The following is a 19,953-nucleotide window of genomic DNA, read 5'->3' as shown; positions in this document are numbered from 1 at the left end:
AACACCACACACACACACACACACACTCACCGCACATACATACACACACACACATGCATTCTACACCACACAAACACATATATACACACACACATACATGCATACACCAGACACAAAATTTTTTAAAAGAAGAAAAACGGTTACTTGTCCGTCTGAATCCGTGGCAACGTTGTTCAAATAGCCAGAAGGCAGAGTGACAGGTTAACAGCCAACAGATGAGCCCAGGCAGTGTATGCGTTCTCCCGACTGCTGCGCGGCCTTTAAAATGGACACTTGACACGTGTTACCACATGAATGTGGAAGGACTGAAATAAGCCAGCTGAAGGAACACAGGCAGATAACAAATTGCCAAGAGGGCTGAGAGAATTACTCCAAGAATTACTGTTTGCTGGGCAGAAAACTTCAGCTTTGCAAGATGGAAACGCTGTGAAGATGGACGCCGGCAATTGCGGCGACGTGAGCACCTTTCGATCCAGTTTTAAACGGCGAGTTCGCGCCATATTTTCGCCGTGATCTTTCAAGTACATCTTGAATTTGTATAGCAAACACGAAACCCCCAAATACGGGCTTCCACGTTGTGGTGTCATGGGAGACAATGTATGTGTTCTCCGAGGAACCAGACCACCTGGCAACCTGAAGGCCTAACTCCCCTCCGCAAGACAGACATCCCTAATCCATCCCAGATACTTATCCTCCAGCCCTGGAGGCTCCTTCTCAGGGGCGGCCCTCAGAGCCAATGTGCCAGGCGCCAGTGTGACCGGGAAAGCCTTCTGATGAAGAGAGCCGAGGACACGGGGGTAGCAGACCCGGTCACTGTTTTATTGGTAGGGTTATGCATTGGTGCACCTTGCAAGCCTGTGAGCCCAGGGAAATTTCAAGCTGAATATTCAGCTGGTTTTCTTTGATTTCGTAGTCGCCCTGGATCCAGCCGCGAGTGTGACAACTATGCCAACGCCAATAAACCTGGATGATGCGGACAGCGTTGAGCAAGCGACAGTACCGCTGGCGGATCCGCCACATTCGGAACCACGACTGCAGTTTTACGGTTGCCCATGTCTTTCGTGAGTACAGCTCCATGGCCGCCCGCCGTCTGCTTTCCCGCGTCTTCACCAGTATCTTTCTCCACCAGGACTGAATGATCCACGCATTGAGAGCAACATACAGCAGCCAGCGTCGCAGCACCGTGCCTCGCCACCATGCTTGAATGAGGACAGCTGCGGATGTTTCTGTCATGGTGGTAGTCTTTGCTGGGCCTTGCAAGAGAGAACAAACCGCTTAGGGCACTTAGGAGGCTCGGAGCGTGCCAGACAGCAATCCTGATTCCTCTATCAGGGAAGTCCTGGAGCTGCAGAACCCGGCAGGGCCCAGGAGACCAGCCGGGCTGCCCTGCCTCTGGTACAAGCTGGTTAATCAGCATGAATACATCAGTATCTGACCTCTGAGCTGTCTGGACATATGCCTGTTTCAAAATCGGGGGCACCTCTGGCCTAGCTACCTCACCCAGTGTTCCATGGGCCTACATGGTCAGTCTAGAGCAAGACACCATGATTTAGAAGTAAAATGCTTTTAAGATTCACTTGTGCAGGACCACCTCCCTGGGATCCAGGGCCTTCTGTTCAACTACCTACCGGAGAACTGTGACCACCCACGTGATCAACAGCTTAAACTTGAGTGAGCACACACACCATTGCAGACATACACACACGCACATAACATATTTAGAATATGCTTCTTCATTTTCTTTAATGAGCTGGAACTCGCTACGTAGCCCAGGCTGGCCTCAAACTTATAGCACTTTGCCTGTCTCAGCTTCCAAGGAACGTGTGTTACTTGTGCCTTGTGATAATATTTTAAAACTCTCTTGTGTTTGGAAGGAAAATGGAGAGGGTAAAAATGTTTCCCCTGGTGCTAAGTCAACAAGACTCCATTTCTGGCCTTTGTTTGTTTGTTTGAGACAAGATCTCACTATATAGCTCTGGCTGTCCAGTTCACGCTCCTCTTGAACTCACAGAGGTCTCCCTGCCTCTGCCTCCCCAAGTGCTGGGATTAAATCTGTGGGCCACTACACTCGGAAATCCCTTCCTCTGGTGCTAGGGGACATTTACCCAACCCTAGCAAGTGTAGTCAAACGTTTGACACTCATAGCTATGCTGCCTATCCACGGGCTGTGGATAGGTGACTCTCTGATAAACCATTCAATACCCTGAACTAGGAATGCATGGCTGAGCACCCCCCCCCAATCAGGTCTATATTCTATGAATTACCCATGGTTAGGGGCTAGATGTTCCCATCACCCTCCGGTCTGCACTCTAGCTCTGACCCAGCAGAGAAGAGTGGATAGGGGAGAGAGGCATGATCGTGATGATGTCATAAGGGCACCTGTGACATAAGCACCAGGACGGCTCCCAACAGCCCGTATTCTCAGCCCCTCCCTGTGTGAAGAGGGGCTGTGAGGAGAGTCACTGGCTGTGAAGGGAGGCTCCACATCGCCCTCCTCTTTACACACCCAGTCTGCTTGCTTCCCATAGTACGTTTTCACTCCTTCAGAAAGCTTTTGGGGCTGGAGAGAAGGCTCAGCAGCTAAGAGCCCTGGGCATTTTTTTTTTTTCCTCCAGGGCACCTGGCTTCAATCCCCAGTACCCACATGATGGCTCATAACCACGTGTAACACCAATTCCAGGGAAGCCAACACCCTCTCCTGGCTTCCGTGAGCACTCTACACATGGGCACAGACATACATGCAGGCACTCATACACATAAAATAATAAAAAAAAAAATTTCAATAGTATCTTTGGTCTGGGAATAGAGGTCAGCTATGAAAGCACTGGCTGGGTGAGGTTTGATCCTGAGAACCTATATAAAGTGAGTGGGCTCTGGAGCATATATTTGCAACCCTGGGGCTGCAGAGGTAGAGGAGACAGCCAGCCCAGCAAGATCCAAGATAACCTTCCAGCAGGTCACCTCCTGAGATTCAAGATTCATTATCTCTGCTGCCACGGTGACATTTTTTTTTTTTTTATTGCGTGTACATCTTGGTAAAATGGAGGCTGATTTCCAGACCATAGCATGGCTTTAAGTCTAATGGAATTCTTGCTCTAGACTCCAATGTGTAAGTTCCCTCCCTAGAATCTGGAGCCTTCTGTCAGACAGAGCTTGAAATTGCAGTGGCTTTCGAGGACGGCAAAAGTCTACAGTGAATAACAGGAAATATAGGTCACATGATCCACTGCTGTTTTCACACATTAGCTCCTAGACACCTTCATTCTATTAAGGATTGACCACCATGTTGGCTTAGGGCTGGGCTGACATGCTACAATCCATAAATCAGATCTAACCCATGGCCTGATCCTGTGCATCCTAGGAAGAGTAGATTTTACATATTTTTCAGTGGTTAGAAAACCACAAACAGTAATTGTATTTCATAAGGCAAAAAAATAAAAAAAAAAAATGAGCTAGGCCTAGTGGCTCAGTGTTGTTATAAAAAAAATCCCAAATTGTTCGATTTTACCAGTGAAGATTCAGGAACCAGATACCCGGGTGAAAACCTGCTAGCCCACAGAGGCAGAGAAAGCACCCAGCTGGCCTTCCAACTCGGCTCAAGTCTCAGAGGGGAAAAACCTTCCTTACTCAGTTCACGTTGCAGAAGGAAAAAGCCAAAAAGCTCCTTCTTCTCCAAGCTGTCTTAAACACCCTCCTCTCAATGTCCCTCCTTTCTGCTCAGTCCCTGTCAGCTGGTTTCTTGCTCTGCCTCTTGACCTAGGGTTAACTATGTTTAATCCCGTGTACAGAAAGCTCTTGGATTAAAGGTGCTTGTCAGGGCTGAGTCACTCCATGACTAGAAACATGTTGTTACAGTTCACAATCTCAAGGTTCACAATGGGACCAAATATCCTGCAACAGCACCGACCAATAATCCCAGCCACTTGGGAGGCTCAAGCCAGATATATCAAACAGCCAGGGCCTTCCTGGGCTCCGTGGTAAGTTCAAAGCCAACCTGGGCAATTTAGTGAGATTATGTCTGAAAATAAAAAAGATCTGGAGCTATACAGCCCAGTGGCTGAGTGCTTGCCTGTCATCTGTGAGACCCTGAGTTCATTCTTCAGGACTGCAAAAATGAAAGGAAATGAAAATCCAGATGTCTGCCTGTGTTCATAAAGTTTTATTAGAAGGCTGTCATGCTCAGGATGTACAAAGACAGTGATAGACTAGACCTGATTTATAGGTAGTATCCATATGGTAGTATCCAGCACTCAGAAGGCAGAGGCAAGTAGATCTCTATGTGTTCGAGGCCAGCCTGGTCTACATAGTGAGACTTTGTCTGAAAAAAAACAAAGGTCAAACCAAGAAGAAAAGATAGTCACACTTCAAGATAATAGCAAAATATTGGCCTCATTGTGCGATGACACTAAAATGGTGCTAAAAAATAATTCTGTATTGGTCAGGCATGATGATGCATTTGAGAAGCTAAGAAAGGAAACATGTTGGGGCTGGACAGATTCCTCAGTGGTTAAGAGCACTGGCTGCTCTTTCAGAGGACCAGGGTTCAGTTCCCAGCACCCACATGACACTCACAACTGTCTGTAACTCTAGTTCCAGAGGATCCGACGCCCTCACACAGACAAATGTACAGGCAAGGCAGAAATGCACATTAAATAAAAATTAATTATTGGAAAAAAGGAAGGTTGTAGCCTGTAGGCTTAAGGCTAGCCAAATTTACTGAGAAATAGCCCCACCCCATTAAAAAAAAAAGAAAGAAAGAAAACATTATATTGTTACAGAGTTTGTGACCCCTGGGTAAAGACCATAGAACCAGTCTAATTATAGTAAATAGATTTATAGCTGCCAGCAGGATGAACGATCTCTGAGGGAAGAATTGTTTGTTTGTTGGTTTGTTTGTTTGTGTGTTCTTTCAAGACAGGGTTTCTCTGTGTAGCCCTGACTGTCCTGGAACTCACTTTGTAGACCAGGCTGGCCTCAAACTCACAGAGATCAACCTGCCTCTGCCTCACAAGTGTTGGGATTAAAGGCATGTGCCACTGCCGTCCAACAAGGGAAGGAATTTTTAAAGGGGAAAACCATAAAAAGACTTTCAGTACTTACACAAGCAAGCAAAAACTGGTCTGTTCTGCCAAGTTTAGATGTTACGGCAACTCAAAACAATTTTTGGGTATTTATGTAAGCAAGTTACAGAAGAAAAAAAAAATGCAGCTAGTCATATAACAAGTAGGTAGTCACAGCTATACATTGTAGGATGGGGATCACTAGGAACTTACCTTCCAGGGACTGGAGTCAGAGACAAGAGGCTAGTGGCTAGCAATTTGGATGCCTGGCATTAAATGGAGTTTCTTTAGCCATCACTATATATCAGTGTGGATGTTAGTGTTGTCAACTTGACTGAACCTAGGATCACCTCGGAGATGGGTCTTTGGCTGCCATCTTAATTTAGGACAGTACCATTCCCTAGGCAGGGGAGTCCCAGCTGTACTAATGAGCAAATGGAACTGGCTGGTCTTCCAGAGAGGGCCTGGGTTCACTTCCTAGCACCCCCAGGGACTCACAACCATCTGTAGGTCCAGTCTACGGAATTCGAGCACCCTCTTCTGGCCTCCACGGGCACTGCATGCACATGGTAATTCAGACACCCAGGCAGGTGAACCACCATCTTTCCAGCGCACAGAAAAACAGTTGACCATAAAGGTTGGAAATAATACCATATCACTTCAGAGCAGAACTTCTCAAAAACCAAGATGTAAAAATGAGATTGCAAAGAAAATGCATTTTCAAACTTGTTCATTTGCTAATGGAACAAGGAAAGCCGTTACCAGGAGTGTGCTTAATTAAATCAGCTTGATTGCAGCAGCTGAAGAAATGTGTCCAGAGAAAACAAACGGCGTTATTAGCCTTTCGGTGAAAATAGCTACTCAGAGAACTGCACTGATGAGGGGGGGGGGGGGGACATCAACAGTCAATTTCAAAACAAGGAGAATGTTTTCAAGTGGTTTTCTTTGGCCCTTACGTTGACAGGCAGGCCAATATGGAGCAGCTGTTGTCACTGCCAGGGCAAACACCAGCTTTGAAGTCATTGAGAGTGAGTCTCTATAAATAGTAAGTATGAAACAAATATCTGTGAGACTCTCTGTTGAAGAAGTCAAGGGGGAAAAACTCAGCACCACTTAGCCTGGGCTCTTCCTAGAAGTGATAAGCCTGACAACGATGAAAATAGGAGTGGAACAAAAAAGGGGGGGGAGTGGACCAAGCTTATGAAGTGAAAGCCTTGGGCTGAGGCCTGGGCACAGAATGTTTGCCATAGCCTGTGGGGATTTGATCTCAGCACCACAAACAAACAAAATCGTGCAGTGCTTAAAGCCTATGGCTTCTCACGCCAACCGTATCCATTAACAGATACATTCTAGAAGATCAAGGAATCTTCTGTGTTGTACATCACTAGGAAACTACCTGGCATCGTCGATTTAGCCATCATCAATTCCACTAACGTGTGTCAGAAACCAAAGCTGGGCAAGCCGACTTGCCCAGCCACCCCAAGGTTCCATGGCTTGCTCATCAGTGGGAATAATTTGACTGAACAAAGATTCAAAATTTCTGAATGAGAAAAACCATTTACAGCTACCAGCATCAAACACTGACCGGCCCTGGAGGAAGCTGTGTTCTGCTGCCTTCATATTTCTTTTCCTTTTTCAATGTTTGTTTTTTAAGAATTTTTTTAAAAAATTAGCATGAGGGAAGGAGTTGGGGAATAGCTCGGGAGTTAAAAAACAAAACAAACATTGGCTGCCCCAACAGAGGACCCAGGTTCGGGTCCCAGCACACACATGGCAGCCCACAACTGTAATTCCAGGGGAGCCGACAAGTCTTCTGGTTTCCACGGGCATTCCATGAATGTGGTGCACAGACACACATGCAGGCAAAACATCCAGACACATAAAACAAAATAAACAAACCTTATCTTTAAAGTTATAAAAGTATATAAATAAGATTAATATGAAAAGTGATGGGTTTCCTTTTGGCGTTTCCATACATACTCTGTTCTTTTGTGGAGGGGTGTGTGTGTGTGTGTGTGTGTGTGTGTGTGTGTGTGAGTTCAGGCATACCTGTCAGAGGTAAGAGGACAACACCTTCCATCTTTTTGATGGTCTCTGTTTTTACCATGCTGCCTGCCCTCGGCTACCTGACCCATGAGCTTCAAGGAGATTCTCCTGTCTGCCTCCCATCTCCCCACCGGAGGGCTGCGGTTGCATATGCTTACCACTGCCTTTGGCTCTTTTTTTGGTTCAGAGAGTGGAACTCAGGTCGTCAAACTTTTACCCATGATCCCACAGGCCCCACTTTTTTTTTTTTTTTTCTGTCTTTAGATTCTCATTGGCCTGGAGCTCTCCAGTTCAGCTAGGCTAACTGGCTATTAAGGCCCAAGGATCTTTCTGTCTCCACAGCCCCAGTGCTGAAGTTCCAAGCCTGGATCACCACCCCTGGCTTTTTAATGAGAATGAGTGCTAGAGGTTGGATTCAGTTCTTCATGATTGTGGAGCAAGTGCTCTTTTGACTGAGCTCCAGTCCTGCCCTTGGTTTTGGTGGGGGGAGTGGGGGAGGCTGTTTGCTTGTTTGTGTTTTGCTTTAAGATAGAGTCTCTCGTGTAGTCCAGGCTGCTTTCAAACTCACTATGTGGCTGAGACTAGCCCTGAATTCCTCATTCTCCTGCCTCCACCTCCCAAGGACATGACTGTAGACATTCACCACACCAGGTTGCTCTTGTTAATTTTCCTGCACTACCCCAATCCCTCTGCCCCACTCCTGCTGGTCCCAATCCCTTTCCCAAAAGACCCCTTCTGGTTTCATTTCACCGGCATTCTAGTCCCCTCTTCTTCCTTTTACAGGCCTTTTTCTCTGGGGCTGGAGAAATGGCTCAGTGGTTGAGAGCACTGACTTATTCTTCCAGAGGAACAGGATCAATCCCAGGCACCCACACAGCAAAGCACAACCATCTGTCACTCCGGTTTCAGAGGATCTAGTGTCCTCTTCTGGCCTCTGTGGGCACCAGGCGCAGACATATATACACAGGCTCCATCCCCATACACATCAGCTAAAATAATAATAAAGATCTTTTTCTCCTCCCACGTCCTTGTGTTTCTTGATGAATTAAACCCCAAATCAAAAAGTAAAAGCATGGTGGAAAAAAGAAAGCAAAACCTTGGTGGCTTGGTGGTTAAAAGTACTGGCTGTTCCTCCAGATAGCCTGGGTTCAGTTCCAGTAACCCACACGGCAGCTCACAACCATCTGTAACTCCAATTATAGGGGATCTGACACCCTCACAAAGAACATGCATGCACTAATGTGGATACAAACAAATAATCTTTAAAGCGGGGGCGGGGGGAGAGTAAAACCATGGGGCCTTTGCTAACATTTCTACTCTGGCAATGTCATGGTGGAAAGAAGTAACTTTGAATCCCAAGTCACGTCAAGCTCTGCTGTGTATGTCCGGCACCCCCAAAAGCTGAAACAATCGAGACATTCGCTTGTACACAAATCTGCACTGAATATATTCAGAGCTCAGATGATAGGTCCAGCAGCCACTGTTTGTCAGTTTTTCCATGCAAATATGAGAGCGGTTTCCATATGTCTCGATATATTTATCAAGCATCTGAAGACCAACCACCCACATTTCAGATGGAAATAATCCATGATATGATGACACATTTAAGGGAAATATCAAGAGGGGGCTCTAGTGGAACTCTGACTCCCAAGTGGTGAATATTCTCAATAAATATAGTGTGTTCATGGATGAACATCAGTGTTTGGCAGTGCAAAATATTTTACACTGTAGCTGTGTTTGGGGGGGTGTCAAAGGTAAAATAGGTAATATTTCATTAAAGACAAGCATTTTTTAAATTTGTTTTTCAAGACGGTTTCTTTGTGAGTCCTAGCTATCCTGGAACTCACTCTGTAGACCAGACTGGCCTTGAATTCGGAGATCTGCCTGCCTCTGTCTCCCCGAGTGTTGGGCTTGAAGGGGTGTGCCATCCTGGTCCAAGACAAACATTTTCTATGCTTATTTTTTTTAACTGTTTTTTTGGGGGTTTGTTGTTTCTCTTTTGAAACAATCTCATGAAGCCCAGGCTGACCTTGAACTTGTTGCCTAGCTAAAGATGACCTTGAGCTCTTAATCCTCCTGCCTTCCTCTTCTAAAATCTGGAATTGTAGGCGTAAATCATCACATTCAGCTTTGCAATTGATTATGAGAGGAAATATTAGCGTTCAGCCTTCATTACATAACACACACAAGTTGAATGTTCTCTAATATTACAGTAAGTTACAATGATTGGTTTTCAAATATTGAAATTGCATATCTGACATTAAGCTTACTCAGTCATGGTGTATGTGTGGACATGCAGTATATAATACAGACTTAATATTTAGTCTATGCTGCTAAATTAGTTTTGCTAATACTTTATTGACTTTTTTCCTTCTGTGTTACATATTGGTAATTTCATATTTTTGTATTACCCTTGTTTGGTCTTGATAGGAAGCTATGTTAGCTAATTTTTCAGCGATATAAAATATTCTTGAAGCAATTTATTTTTTATACGTCTGCTTGGGTCCAGAGAGGTGTCTCAGTAGTTAAGAACACTCGATGCTCTTCTAAAGAACCCACATGAGACAGCACTGGGGGTCCCTCTTTGGGGGTACTTGCACACACATGCTCATACACACATGTGAGGAAGCATGGCTAATCCCACAGCAGGAGAGAGACATTCAGGAGAGACTTAAGGAAATTTTAAAACTGAGCGAGGTGGCACACGCCTTTGATCCCAGCACTCAGGGGACAGAGGCAGGTGGATCTCTGTGAGTTCCAGGCCAGCCTGGCCTACAGATCGAGTTCCAGGACAGTCAGGGCTACACAGAGAAACCCTGTCTCCATGAGGAGATGAGGGGAGCTTTATCCCAGTGTCCCCTTGCTCTCCACTGCTTCCAGCCACCTCCTGTGTTGGTGCCCTGTGAGACTGCACTCTTGTTTTATAGAAATCTACATATGGTGAAATCTTGTTTGGTTGTGACAATAAATCTTCGTCATATCTGTTCATCGATGCTTATTGTATCACGCTCCTGAGTTTGCTTTTGACATAGAGGTAACTTTTCAGAGGTGGGCTGGAGAGAGAGACAAAGTCAAATGCTTCCTTGCAAAAGGATGAAGACCTGAACTTCATTCCCAGAACCCACATCAAGATGCCAGGTATGGCGGTGTGCACAGGTAGTCCCAGCACTGGGGTGCAAGGGGAGTACAGAAGGACTAAGAGTGCAAGGTTGTCTTAGTTAGGGTCTTTACTGCTGTGACAAGACACTGTGACCAAAAAGAAAGTTGGGGAGAAAAGGGTTTATTCTGCTTACGCTTCCACACTGCTGTTCATCATCAAGGGAAGTCAGACAGGAACTCAATCAGGGAAGGAAGCTGGAGGCAGGAGCTGATGCAGAGGCTATGGAGGGTGCTGCTTGCTGGCTTGCTCAGCCCACCTTCCTAGAGAATCCAGGACCACCTCACATGGGCTGGGCCCTCCTCCCCCACTGATCACTAATTGAAAAAATACCTTACGGCTGGATCTCTTGGAGGCATCTCCTCAATGGAGGCTCCTTCCTCTATGACTCTAGCTTGTCAAGTTGACACCCAAAACCAACTAGTACAAAGGTCATCTTCAGGTACACAGCTGGTCTTAGGATGAACTACATGAGGCCTGCACTTTGTTCTATCTGAGCGACATTCGGGGGCCCTGTGCTCCTTGACTCTTTCATGGCACTGGGGTCACCCCACACTCTTCCCCCACCCCCACAGTGCTGTTGAGAGCACCCAGGCCAGCCTGATACTTGGTCCCTAGACAGGTAACCTGCTTATCTCTTTATGACCTTGTGCTGTGACCAGTATGGAGTGCCACGTGTCTCCAACTTTTGAAGGACAGTGAGTCCCTTTAGAAATCTTGTCCATGCTTTAATGGGGCTGCTCTCCATCTTGGCTCTTCTCGGGGACTCAGCCAGGCCTGGAACCTCTGCACCGTTGCTTTTTCTGTTTTGTTTTGTTCTCTGATCTCTCGTTTCTCTGCCCATTTGGACTGCAGTCCAAGGGGGTCTTCCATGTCAAATATTTCACTCATGAATCTGCCCTTGGTGGGTCCTCTCTGCTATCCATCCCATCAGTTAAAGGCCTATCATGTTCCTTTCTAATGGCACTTTGATGATAGTTATCTCGTGCCTAATGCAACCTCTTCCATCCACTGGAGATATTAATTTCATTCTTTAAATTTCCCTTTCATTTATTCTGTGTGTCTGGGTCTGTCTTTGTGTCTGTGTGTGAATATGTGTGTGTGTGTGTGTGTGTCTCTCTCTGTCTGTCTGTGTGTTGCTAGAAATCAAATCCAGGCACCTGGCCTTGCTCTACTGCTGACCTACAATCCTCTGAAGATTTTTGTTTTGTTTTTGAGAGAACATCTCAGTATATAGCTCACTCATGGTTGGCTCAAACAACCCTCCTGCCTCAGCCTCCCAAATCCTGGGGACTTAGAGACATGTCCCACCACCCCTATGCTCAGCTTTTAAATTAGCTTAAGGTTTTCTTTAGAATTTATACAGTATTCTGCCTGCATGTGTGCCTGCATGCCAGAAGAGGGCACCGGATGTCATTACAGATGGTTGTGAGCCACCATGTGGGTGCTGGGAATTGAACTCAGGACCTCTGGAAGAGCAGCCAGTGCTCTTAACCTCTGAGCCATCTCTCCAGCTCTTTAAGTCTTTTTGGGCTATCCATTTCTCCTGTGGGATTAGCAATGCTTTCCCGTGTTCATGGCTTCCTAAAAAGCATGGTGACTCTTCTGAGTGTTCATCTCTGTTTTAGCCTTTTGATGACTGAGGACCCTGCCACTGACTCCCTGGATTACAGAAATGGAATGTCAGTGTCATGGGTGAGTGTGTCACACCAGGCCTTGGGCTCAATTACAGGTCCTCCTGGAGACAGACCCTCTTCTTCATCAGCATGGAGAGTCAGCTGCTTCTGGGAAGAAGAGCCAAAGAGCCCCTGCTCTAGCCAGTGCCCAGCAACCCCTGGACCGGCTGCTGCCTCTGCACTTGGATGGCCTGCATGGCCTATCCTCACATTCTCAAGCTGGGATCTGCTGACCATGGTGGCACACGCCTATAACCCAGCAACTGGGAAGCAGAGGCAGGCAAATCTCTGTGATTTTGAGACTAGCCTGGCTCTACATAATGAGTACTCAGGAGAGCCAGGGCTACAGAGTGAGACCTGTCTCAAACACACACAAAACAAACAAATAAAATTCATCTGCTTTCTGCATTTGCCTGAATGTTCCTTCCTGTTTTTTTAAGTACAATTAGAGATATATATATATATTTTTATTTTTACTATTTGTCGTTATCTGCACATTGTATGTTGGGGCGCATGACTGCCAATGTTCATGGAGGCTGTGGGGATCAGAGATGGGCTGGGGACTGAGCTCATCCTCGGGGAGAGCAGTATACACTCTTAACCACTGAGCTGAGTTCAGCCAAAGGTGGAGCACTGAGGTCCAGCGTCTGATGGACATTCCCCAGCTTCTCTGGATTGTTGTTTTCTCAAGGTTTGGGGTGAAACCTTGACACACGTTTAGCCAGTGATTCCTTTTTTTTTTTTTTTTTTTTTTCCTGTAGATGACTTGGATTCTGCTTCTTAACTGAATGTGTAGTTTTCTCTTGTTTTTTCTTGTTTCTTTTCTCCTGTCCCTTCCTGAGCAATTATGAAAGTTACTGAGTCAGGCGGTGTTATGGGAATAGGGAAAGACTCACACGATGGCTCAGAGCCAATGAGAATACCAACTGCCTTAATGGGAAGGCACTGCCAAAGGAGGCATGCTCAGCAGAGGATCCAGGCTATACCAGATACATGACAAGAGCCTGGCATGTTTGCCTTCCTTTCACATCTGCCTCCTTCCCTTTAGGTCACCTGGTTGCTTCTTCAGGTTAACTGTTAACGGCCAAAGGAATATCTCTCTGAGCCATCTCATCCCCTTCAAGGCTGACAGCACAGCGATAAGACTAAACATGCAGCCACCTTTGACTCCGTGAGCTGCCAATCTTCAAAGACAAACCACCACCAGATAATACCTGTTGTCTATGAGAACAGGGCTGTACCCTGGAAAACAAGCAATCATCCTTAAGGACCACTCCATCCCCTCTCAACCAAGAAGGATCAGAACTGAGACAATGATCAAGGGGTCCACACCTAGACCATGCCCAATTATACGAACCTCCTGCCCCTCACCCCAGTTCTATTTAAACCTAAAGCTGACTTCAGCTCCCCGAAGAAGGACTTGCACTCATTGGATGCCTTATTTGTTCCTCATTGCACTGCAGCCAAGTTCAATTAATCTCCTCCACTTTCCACAGCTCTTTGTCCCTTTAACTGGCATCCTGGAGATGGGGTGATCAAGCCTAGCTTGGTGGCACTGCCCGAGCCTGCAGGCTTTTAGACCCTACAGTCTCCAGACACATCGCTGAAGCGAATCATGTTCAGTGGTCTGGGGAAGGGCATCGGTGGTCTGCGGAAGTCAGAACGTGGCTGGAGGAGGAGCGTCTCTGCAGAGGCAGGGCTCTAGCGAGCAGAAGCCGGAGCCACTTGGAGTGAAAAGAGGTCAACAGTCAGCGAGAGGGTCTGTCAATGCTCAAGCAGGGTAAGGGGCAGGTCTATGCAGGAGAGAAACTGCCAGCAACCATAGACTTGTCACACACAAGGAAGATCCCATTTGTTTTGGATTATGGGACTCAGAAGTTATCTCTGACTCAGAATTAAAGAGTTAAGAAATAGGCCAAGCGGTGGTGGCACACACCTTTAGTCCCGGTACTTGAGGGGTCGGGGGGAGTAGAGGCAGGTAGATCTCTGAGGTTGAGGCCAGTGTAGTCTGCAGAGCGAGTTCCAGGACAGCCAGGACTACACAGAGAAACCCTTCTCGAAAAACCAAACCCAAACCAAACCAAATAAAAGAAAATAAAAGAAAAGAAAAGAAAAGAAAAAAAAAAGACAACAGTAAAAAGAATTCCATGGGACTCCCTTGACAGCTTCCAGTTTGGGTGTCAGGTTAGACTCAGAAGCTGAGGGTCAGGTGGAAGCCAATCCCGAACAAGAACCCAGGGTCGCCGCTTCCTCAGAGCTAGTGTACAAAATGCCAAGAGTCTCCCATCACGCTCTCCAGGAACTTGTCAAGCAGAGAAACTGTGCCTAGGACCGCCTCACTGCTTTATTGGGAGGGGGATACATTCAGTTACAATACAAGGCCCGGAGCCCAGCAAGATCTCCAGCTCAAGATGCAGCTGGCTGGCTGAAATTCGGTACTGGCCCTTGATGACGCCCCGCGAAGTGCAAGCGTGGCCCCTCCAGTGGGTCTGGATGATTCGCACAGCCTTAAGCATCTGGCAGTAGCGCCTGCGGATTCGCCACATGCGGACCCAGGACTGCAACCTGACCACTGCCCACTGCTCCTGCTGGAAGGTATCCAGTATGGCCTGCCGCCTCTTCTCCAAAATCCTCGGCAGTAACAGCCGCCACCAGCACTGGATGATCCAGGCTCGGAGGGCCGCGTGCAAGAGCACCCGACGGACCAGAGTGCCGCGCCACCAAGCTTGGATCTTCACCACTGGCGTCTCTTCAGGGAGTTTCTGGTTCTCTTGGGACTTGCGAGGAAAAAGAGAGGGGATACCCGGTGAATATCATCATCACCTCAGCACAAGGAGACTCAGAGAAAGGACCTGGTTCCCCATCAACAGCTGCCCCTGCTTTTCCCTGTGACACTCATCGCCTTGGTCAGGACACTGACTGAAACTAGAAGAATTGGGTTAGTGTCCTGCCACTGCCACGGTCTGGCTTCAGGCCACTAGCAGCTCATCTCGTTCTTTGAGTCTCCACTATTCCATCTTTCCCACGGGCTGGGTTAGCAGGCTGCGGGCAAAACCTGTGACCCATATACACAGGAAATGGTTATGTCCTAGTGAGCCTGCCCACCTAACCAGAACCAGGTGCCTTCCAGTTAGAAACTCCGAGAGAACTGCTCTCCTTTGTTCTCTTGACTCTACCCCATTTCCTCGGCCTTCTCCCACCCTCTTGTTGAAGCCTCCTCTTCGGTTTCCTCTGACTCATATAGTCCAATCTCTCATCTTCCCTTTGCCCTTGCTAGCCTCAACCTCTCACCTAGTGTCTCAGCCTCCCAAGTGCTGTGTTGGAAGGTTGGTCTGATGAGTGTTACTGGACCCCAAGATCTTGTCCCTGCTCCGAAGAGCACATGCTCACCTAAACCTATCCTTGTTGTATAAACCTGCCTAAGTCATTATATCTGATTGGTTGATTAAGCAGCTTATACCTGGGCAGGGCAGAACGGGGTAGGCATGGCGAAGGTTCCCCAGGCTTTGGGTTTAGGAGAATCACCACAAGAGAGGAGGAAGGAGGAGGCCAAGATGGGCTACTATGGAGAAGGAACCACATGGGTGAAGAAGAAAGACTCCAATAGTGGTGTGAAAAGGCCCAGATGAAGAATACAAGCCAGTACTATGGGATTATGGATGGAAGGTAGACCAGATGAGAATGAAGGCAGATGGCATTGGATGGGGGATGGGGGGTGGATGGTGAGGTTATTGAGACAGCGTAGGTGAAATATCTGCCCGGCCCAAGGTAAATAAGGGAAGTATAAAATCTAGCAGATGTCCATGTCTTCTTATTTGTGATAGCGAGTTCAATAATACCACTGTGATAATCTTGGGCTAATAGTAAACATTACACAGCCCAACAGCCATTTTTAATTACCACAACAGTGCTGGGATTACCGGTGTGCACTAGCAGGCCTGGTTTGTCTTCCTCATGACTGTCACACTTCTCATCTTAAATGACAAGCAGACTCACACACAGAAGCGGAAACACACACACACACACAGTTCTAAACCCACTTCCCTGCATCTTAGCTATTCCATTCCACAAACTCCCAGATTCAGCCCCAGTCCCTTGGTCTGAGCAGTTATAGCATTCCCAATTTCACACTAACATTATTTGTTTTCCATTTCTGAACCATTTAGCTTGAAAATGAGATGGGAAAGAAGGAAGATAAGGGCCAACCATCTGTCCCTGGTCCGAGCTCTATACCATGCAAAGAAAAATGGCCAGAAATATACCAAGACCAAATCTATCTTTGCCTTCTTTGTTCCTGAGGCTAGACCAACTGGCTGCTGCTTCTCCTGAGGAACATTGCATTAAGGTGCATTGAGGTCTTCAGGCTTCGGCTGCTCCCCACCCTGCACTAAGCAATGGGGAAAGCCAGGGGCCGGGCCGCCGCCTCTCTCACTGTTTGTACCCACAAATTCCTGACTTCCAGGGCTTCCCAGATTTTTTTTTTTTTCTAGGTTCCTTGAGACAGGATTTTCCTGTGTTGCCCTGGCTGTCCTGGAACTCGCTCTGTAGACCAGGTTGGCCTTGAACACAGAAATCTGCCTGCTTCCACCTCCCAAGTGCCGGGATTAAAGGCATGTGCCACCACAGCCTGGCTGCTTCCCAAACTCTTGAGCTATCAGAAGGTCCCCTCATCATGAGAGATCTGTGGAGACATACGTTACAAGCATAATGTGTCTGCCCTCTCTCGCTCACCATTGTTCACACATGGATTGGGTGTAGATGGTTCAAATCCCCTCAGGTCTGTTCTGCTCCAGTGCTGGCATGAGCAGAGAGCAGAGGAGAGTGTCCCATGATGTCATAAGGGCAGCTGTGACTCAGGCAGCAGTTGAGTCCCTTCCAAGGAAAAGACAGAGTGCTGCCTATTTTTTCTTTTTCTTCTACCAATAAATACCCAGAGCCCTGGCTTCAAAGCCAAATCATCAGAACCATTGGTCCATTGATGTAGAGGTGTATAACAAGCCATTGGTAATAACACTTCATTTGTAATTTTGAATAATCATCAATGGAGGGTTTATTTAATGGTTTGAAGTCTGCTTATACCTTCAGGCAAGATGGAGCACATTCAGGGTGGTACAGCCGTAGACCGCTTATACCTTCAAACACTATATAAATATTAAAAAGTAGTGAGTCAAGTCAGACATGGTGGTTCATGTCTGTAATTCCAGCACTCAGGAGGCTGAGGCAGGAGGATTGCTGTGGGGTCAAGCAATCTAGAGTCTCAAAAAGTAAAAATGATGAGTTGACCTATTCTACTGAGATGCATTTTTAAGAAACTGTGGATCGCTGTGACTACATTTGTGCAAACTAAGAACATAATGATATACGTATCTGAACATGAGTGCATACATATCTGAACATAATATACATATCTGAACATGATACCAACGACAGAGGCGCTGGGCTGGCTGACACAACTGACCCACCCACTAGTGCCCAGGAGACCCCAAGAACCAGCCTGGGCTCCATCTCAGCTTTGCATTCAGTGTTCTCTTTCTTCTGCCCTCAAAGATGGCAGGAATGCAAATGAGTGATGGGCAGCTGCTGATCTTCCCACCCCCCCCCCCAAAGAGCCCTCTTGACAGCATGAGGCCTGGAGTCCAGTGCCATGATCCCAGGAGTCACTGGGAGGTGCTTTCAGAATGTATATGTTTAATATAGAATGGGGAAGTATAGTGAAGAGGAGGGGCTACAGAAGTGTCACTGTGAGGTTAATGAGGTGAGGGAGATGGGGCAGGTTGTGAGTGTAGAATTACAGAAGAATGCATTGGCTTCTGTTTGGAAAGTATAACATACAGGTCTTTGTGACAGTTCTTTCACACACACACACAAATAGAGACAGAGACTATCACAGGGTTCACGCTTGCATATCTGGCTTCCTACTGGATGCTGTAATCTCTCCCTCACATACCTTCCTGCCATCTGCCACAAGCACCTCACCAGAGGTCAGCTGGCGCTGGCAGTGAGCTGTAGTAATACAGCCGAGTAGAAATTTCATGTTCTAAGAAAACACTGAGGTCATGATCAAGATGCCTACAGGGATGTGGTCCTGGGCGGGATAATTGCCTAGTGGGATTCAGATACTTCAGTGTCATTCTGGGTGGGAAATGTGAGGCGAGCAAGAAGAGACATGTGGAAGAATTCATAATTCTTAACTAATTATAATTATAATTTAATTATAATTCATAATAATATAATTCATGATAATCCATAATTCATAAATATTTTATTTATTTATTTTTGTAATTTGGTGTTCTGCCTGCTTGTGTGTGTGAGGGTGTCAGAGCCCCTGGAACTGGAGTTAAGACAGTTGTGTCCTGCCATTTGGGTGCTGAGAATTGAGCTCATGTCCTCTGGAAGAGCAGCCAATGCCCTTAACCTTTAAGCCATCTCTCCAGGCCCCCAAAAAACTATTTTTTAAAAAACATTTTCAAGGAATCAGGCAGTGGTGGCATATGCCTCTAACCGTCGGCAGAGGCAGGTGGATCCACAAAGGGAGTTCCAGGATAGCCAGAGTTGCTACGCAGAGAAACCCTGTCTTGAATTGGGTAGCCTCCACCACAAATAATAATAATAATAATAATAATAATAATAATAATAATAATAATAATAAATAAACTAAGGAGCTGGAGATATAACTAAGCAATTAAGAACCTGAGTTCAGGTCCCAGCTCCCACACTGGGTAACTTAGTACAGCCCAGAACTCCAGCCCTCTCCTGGCCTTTTGCCTCCAAGGGCACTGTGCTCACATGACATCCAGAGACATGTTCTTTTGAAATGTTTACACCTTACCCTTGTTCATTTAAATTCTGATTTCTGGCCCCCACTCTCTGGTTTCAATTTGGATATTGCATTGTGAAGCATCCTGTCTCAACTTTGTGTAAACAGGCCAAAATAAAGCAACTAGCCACAATGTTGAAAAATGGGAGGAGCCAGAGGACAGGAAAGAGAGGAGGAGCCAGAGGGCAGGAAATGAGTAGGAGGAGAAAGAGCAAGGGAGAGCAAGGAGAGAGGAGCTGGGAGGAGATCTTGGCACTACGTGGAGAATGAACCAGACCTAAGCAAGTATAATGGGTAAAAATCTAAATGTTAGGAAACCATGAGGGCTTGGAGGTTTCAGAGCAAGTAACTACTGCCCAGCATTGTGTTCTAGGTTAACTAAATAAACCCAGTCTCTGTGTGGTGATTTGGTTATACAGCTGTTTAGGACTAACAGCAGCTTTAACAAAAGATAAACCAGTAGTAAATAATTACCACTTACAACACATAAACACAGAAATTAAAAGTAATAAAATATTCACAGAATTTTCAAAACAATGTTGAAAGGTATGAGCCCAACTTTTATTTCTGAAAGCACATGGAGATAGATGAATTGAGTAGCCTCTGCTACTAGGACTCTGACTTGTTTTCAGAAACTATGTTGTGAAAGTTCCAGCTCACTCTGAGGTCTGCACCTTTGCAGGTTGGTTTTAAGAAGAAAAGCATCTTCCCTCCCTGGCCATAGACCATTCTCATGACTGTGCTCATGGCCGTTGGAGAAGGTGCCGTCACTGATGAAGGTGCTACACAGCTCTGGAGTTCGAGGACTGGGAGACCAGGTGGCGTTAATTGGGAGCGCTGAAGGGGCTGCCAGAGATAAAATTGTCTTCTCCAGGAGCCAATGTCGGTGCCTATGTATGTGCTCTGATCCATGGAATCCTCTGAGTACTCACTGGTTTTCTAATAATCCACTCTAGACTTGAAAGTCTCCGTAGAAAGGCTCGACCTCCATGTAGAAGGAAGAGTATGAGGGGGAATTCTTCAGATTTACAAGAGTGTACAGACTGGGAAGGAAAAAACACTTGTGGCAGAGTTTGCGGTAGGGTGAGGGGCACAGCCTGGAAACTAATCAAAGGTCAGGTTTCTCCCTCCCTCTCACTTCCCAGGACATGGGAGGCGCTTTGGCTGTGAGCCCATCTCAGCCATCCACCCTGGGAG

The 19,953-nt window shown here is 46.6% G+C and overlaps 2 protein-coding genes across 2 annotated transcripts; both read right to left on the bottom strand.

Moving 5' to 3' along the window:
* Positions 1-810: 810 nt before the first annotated feature.
* Positions 811-13,580, bottom strand: LOC129693000 (IQ domain-containing protein F5-like). The gene is made up of 2 exons (XM_055629513.1): positions 13,526-13,580; positions 811-1,253 (listed from the first exon to the last, which is right to left on the bottom strand). The coding sequence occupies exons 1-2, from the start codon at positions 13,578-13,580 to the stop codon at positions 811-813; spliced, it is 498 nt and encodes a 165-aa protein (XP_055485488.1).
* A 695-nt stretch (positions 13,581-14,275) lies between these two features.
* Positions 14,276-17,973, bottom strand: Iqcf1 (IQ motif containing F1). The gene is given in 3 exon segments (XM_055629512.1): positions 14,276-14,716; positions 16,208-16,321; positions 17,887-17,973. Coding segments are annotated over 3 exon segments (642 nt in total).
* Positions 17,974-19,953: the final 1,980 nt, after the last annotated feature.

This window comes from Psammomys obesus, unplaced genomic scaffold (genome assembly GCF_907164565.1).
Source record: "Psammomys obesus unplaced genomic scaffold, mPsaObe1.curated_primary_1811, whole genome shotgun sequence".
Classification (NCBI taxonomy): Eukaryota; Metazoa; Chordata; class Mammalia; order Rodentia; family Muridae; genus Psammomys; species Psammomys obesus.
Note: the sequence above shows the minus strand (reverse complement) of the source record. Positions and strands in the feature narration are given on the sequence as shown.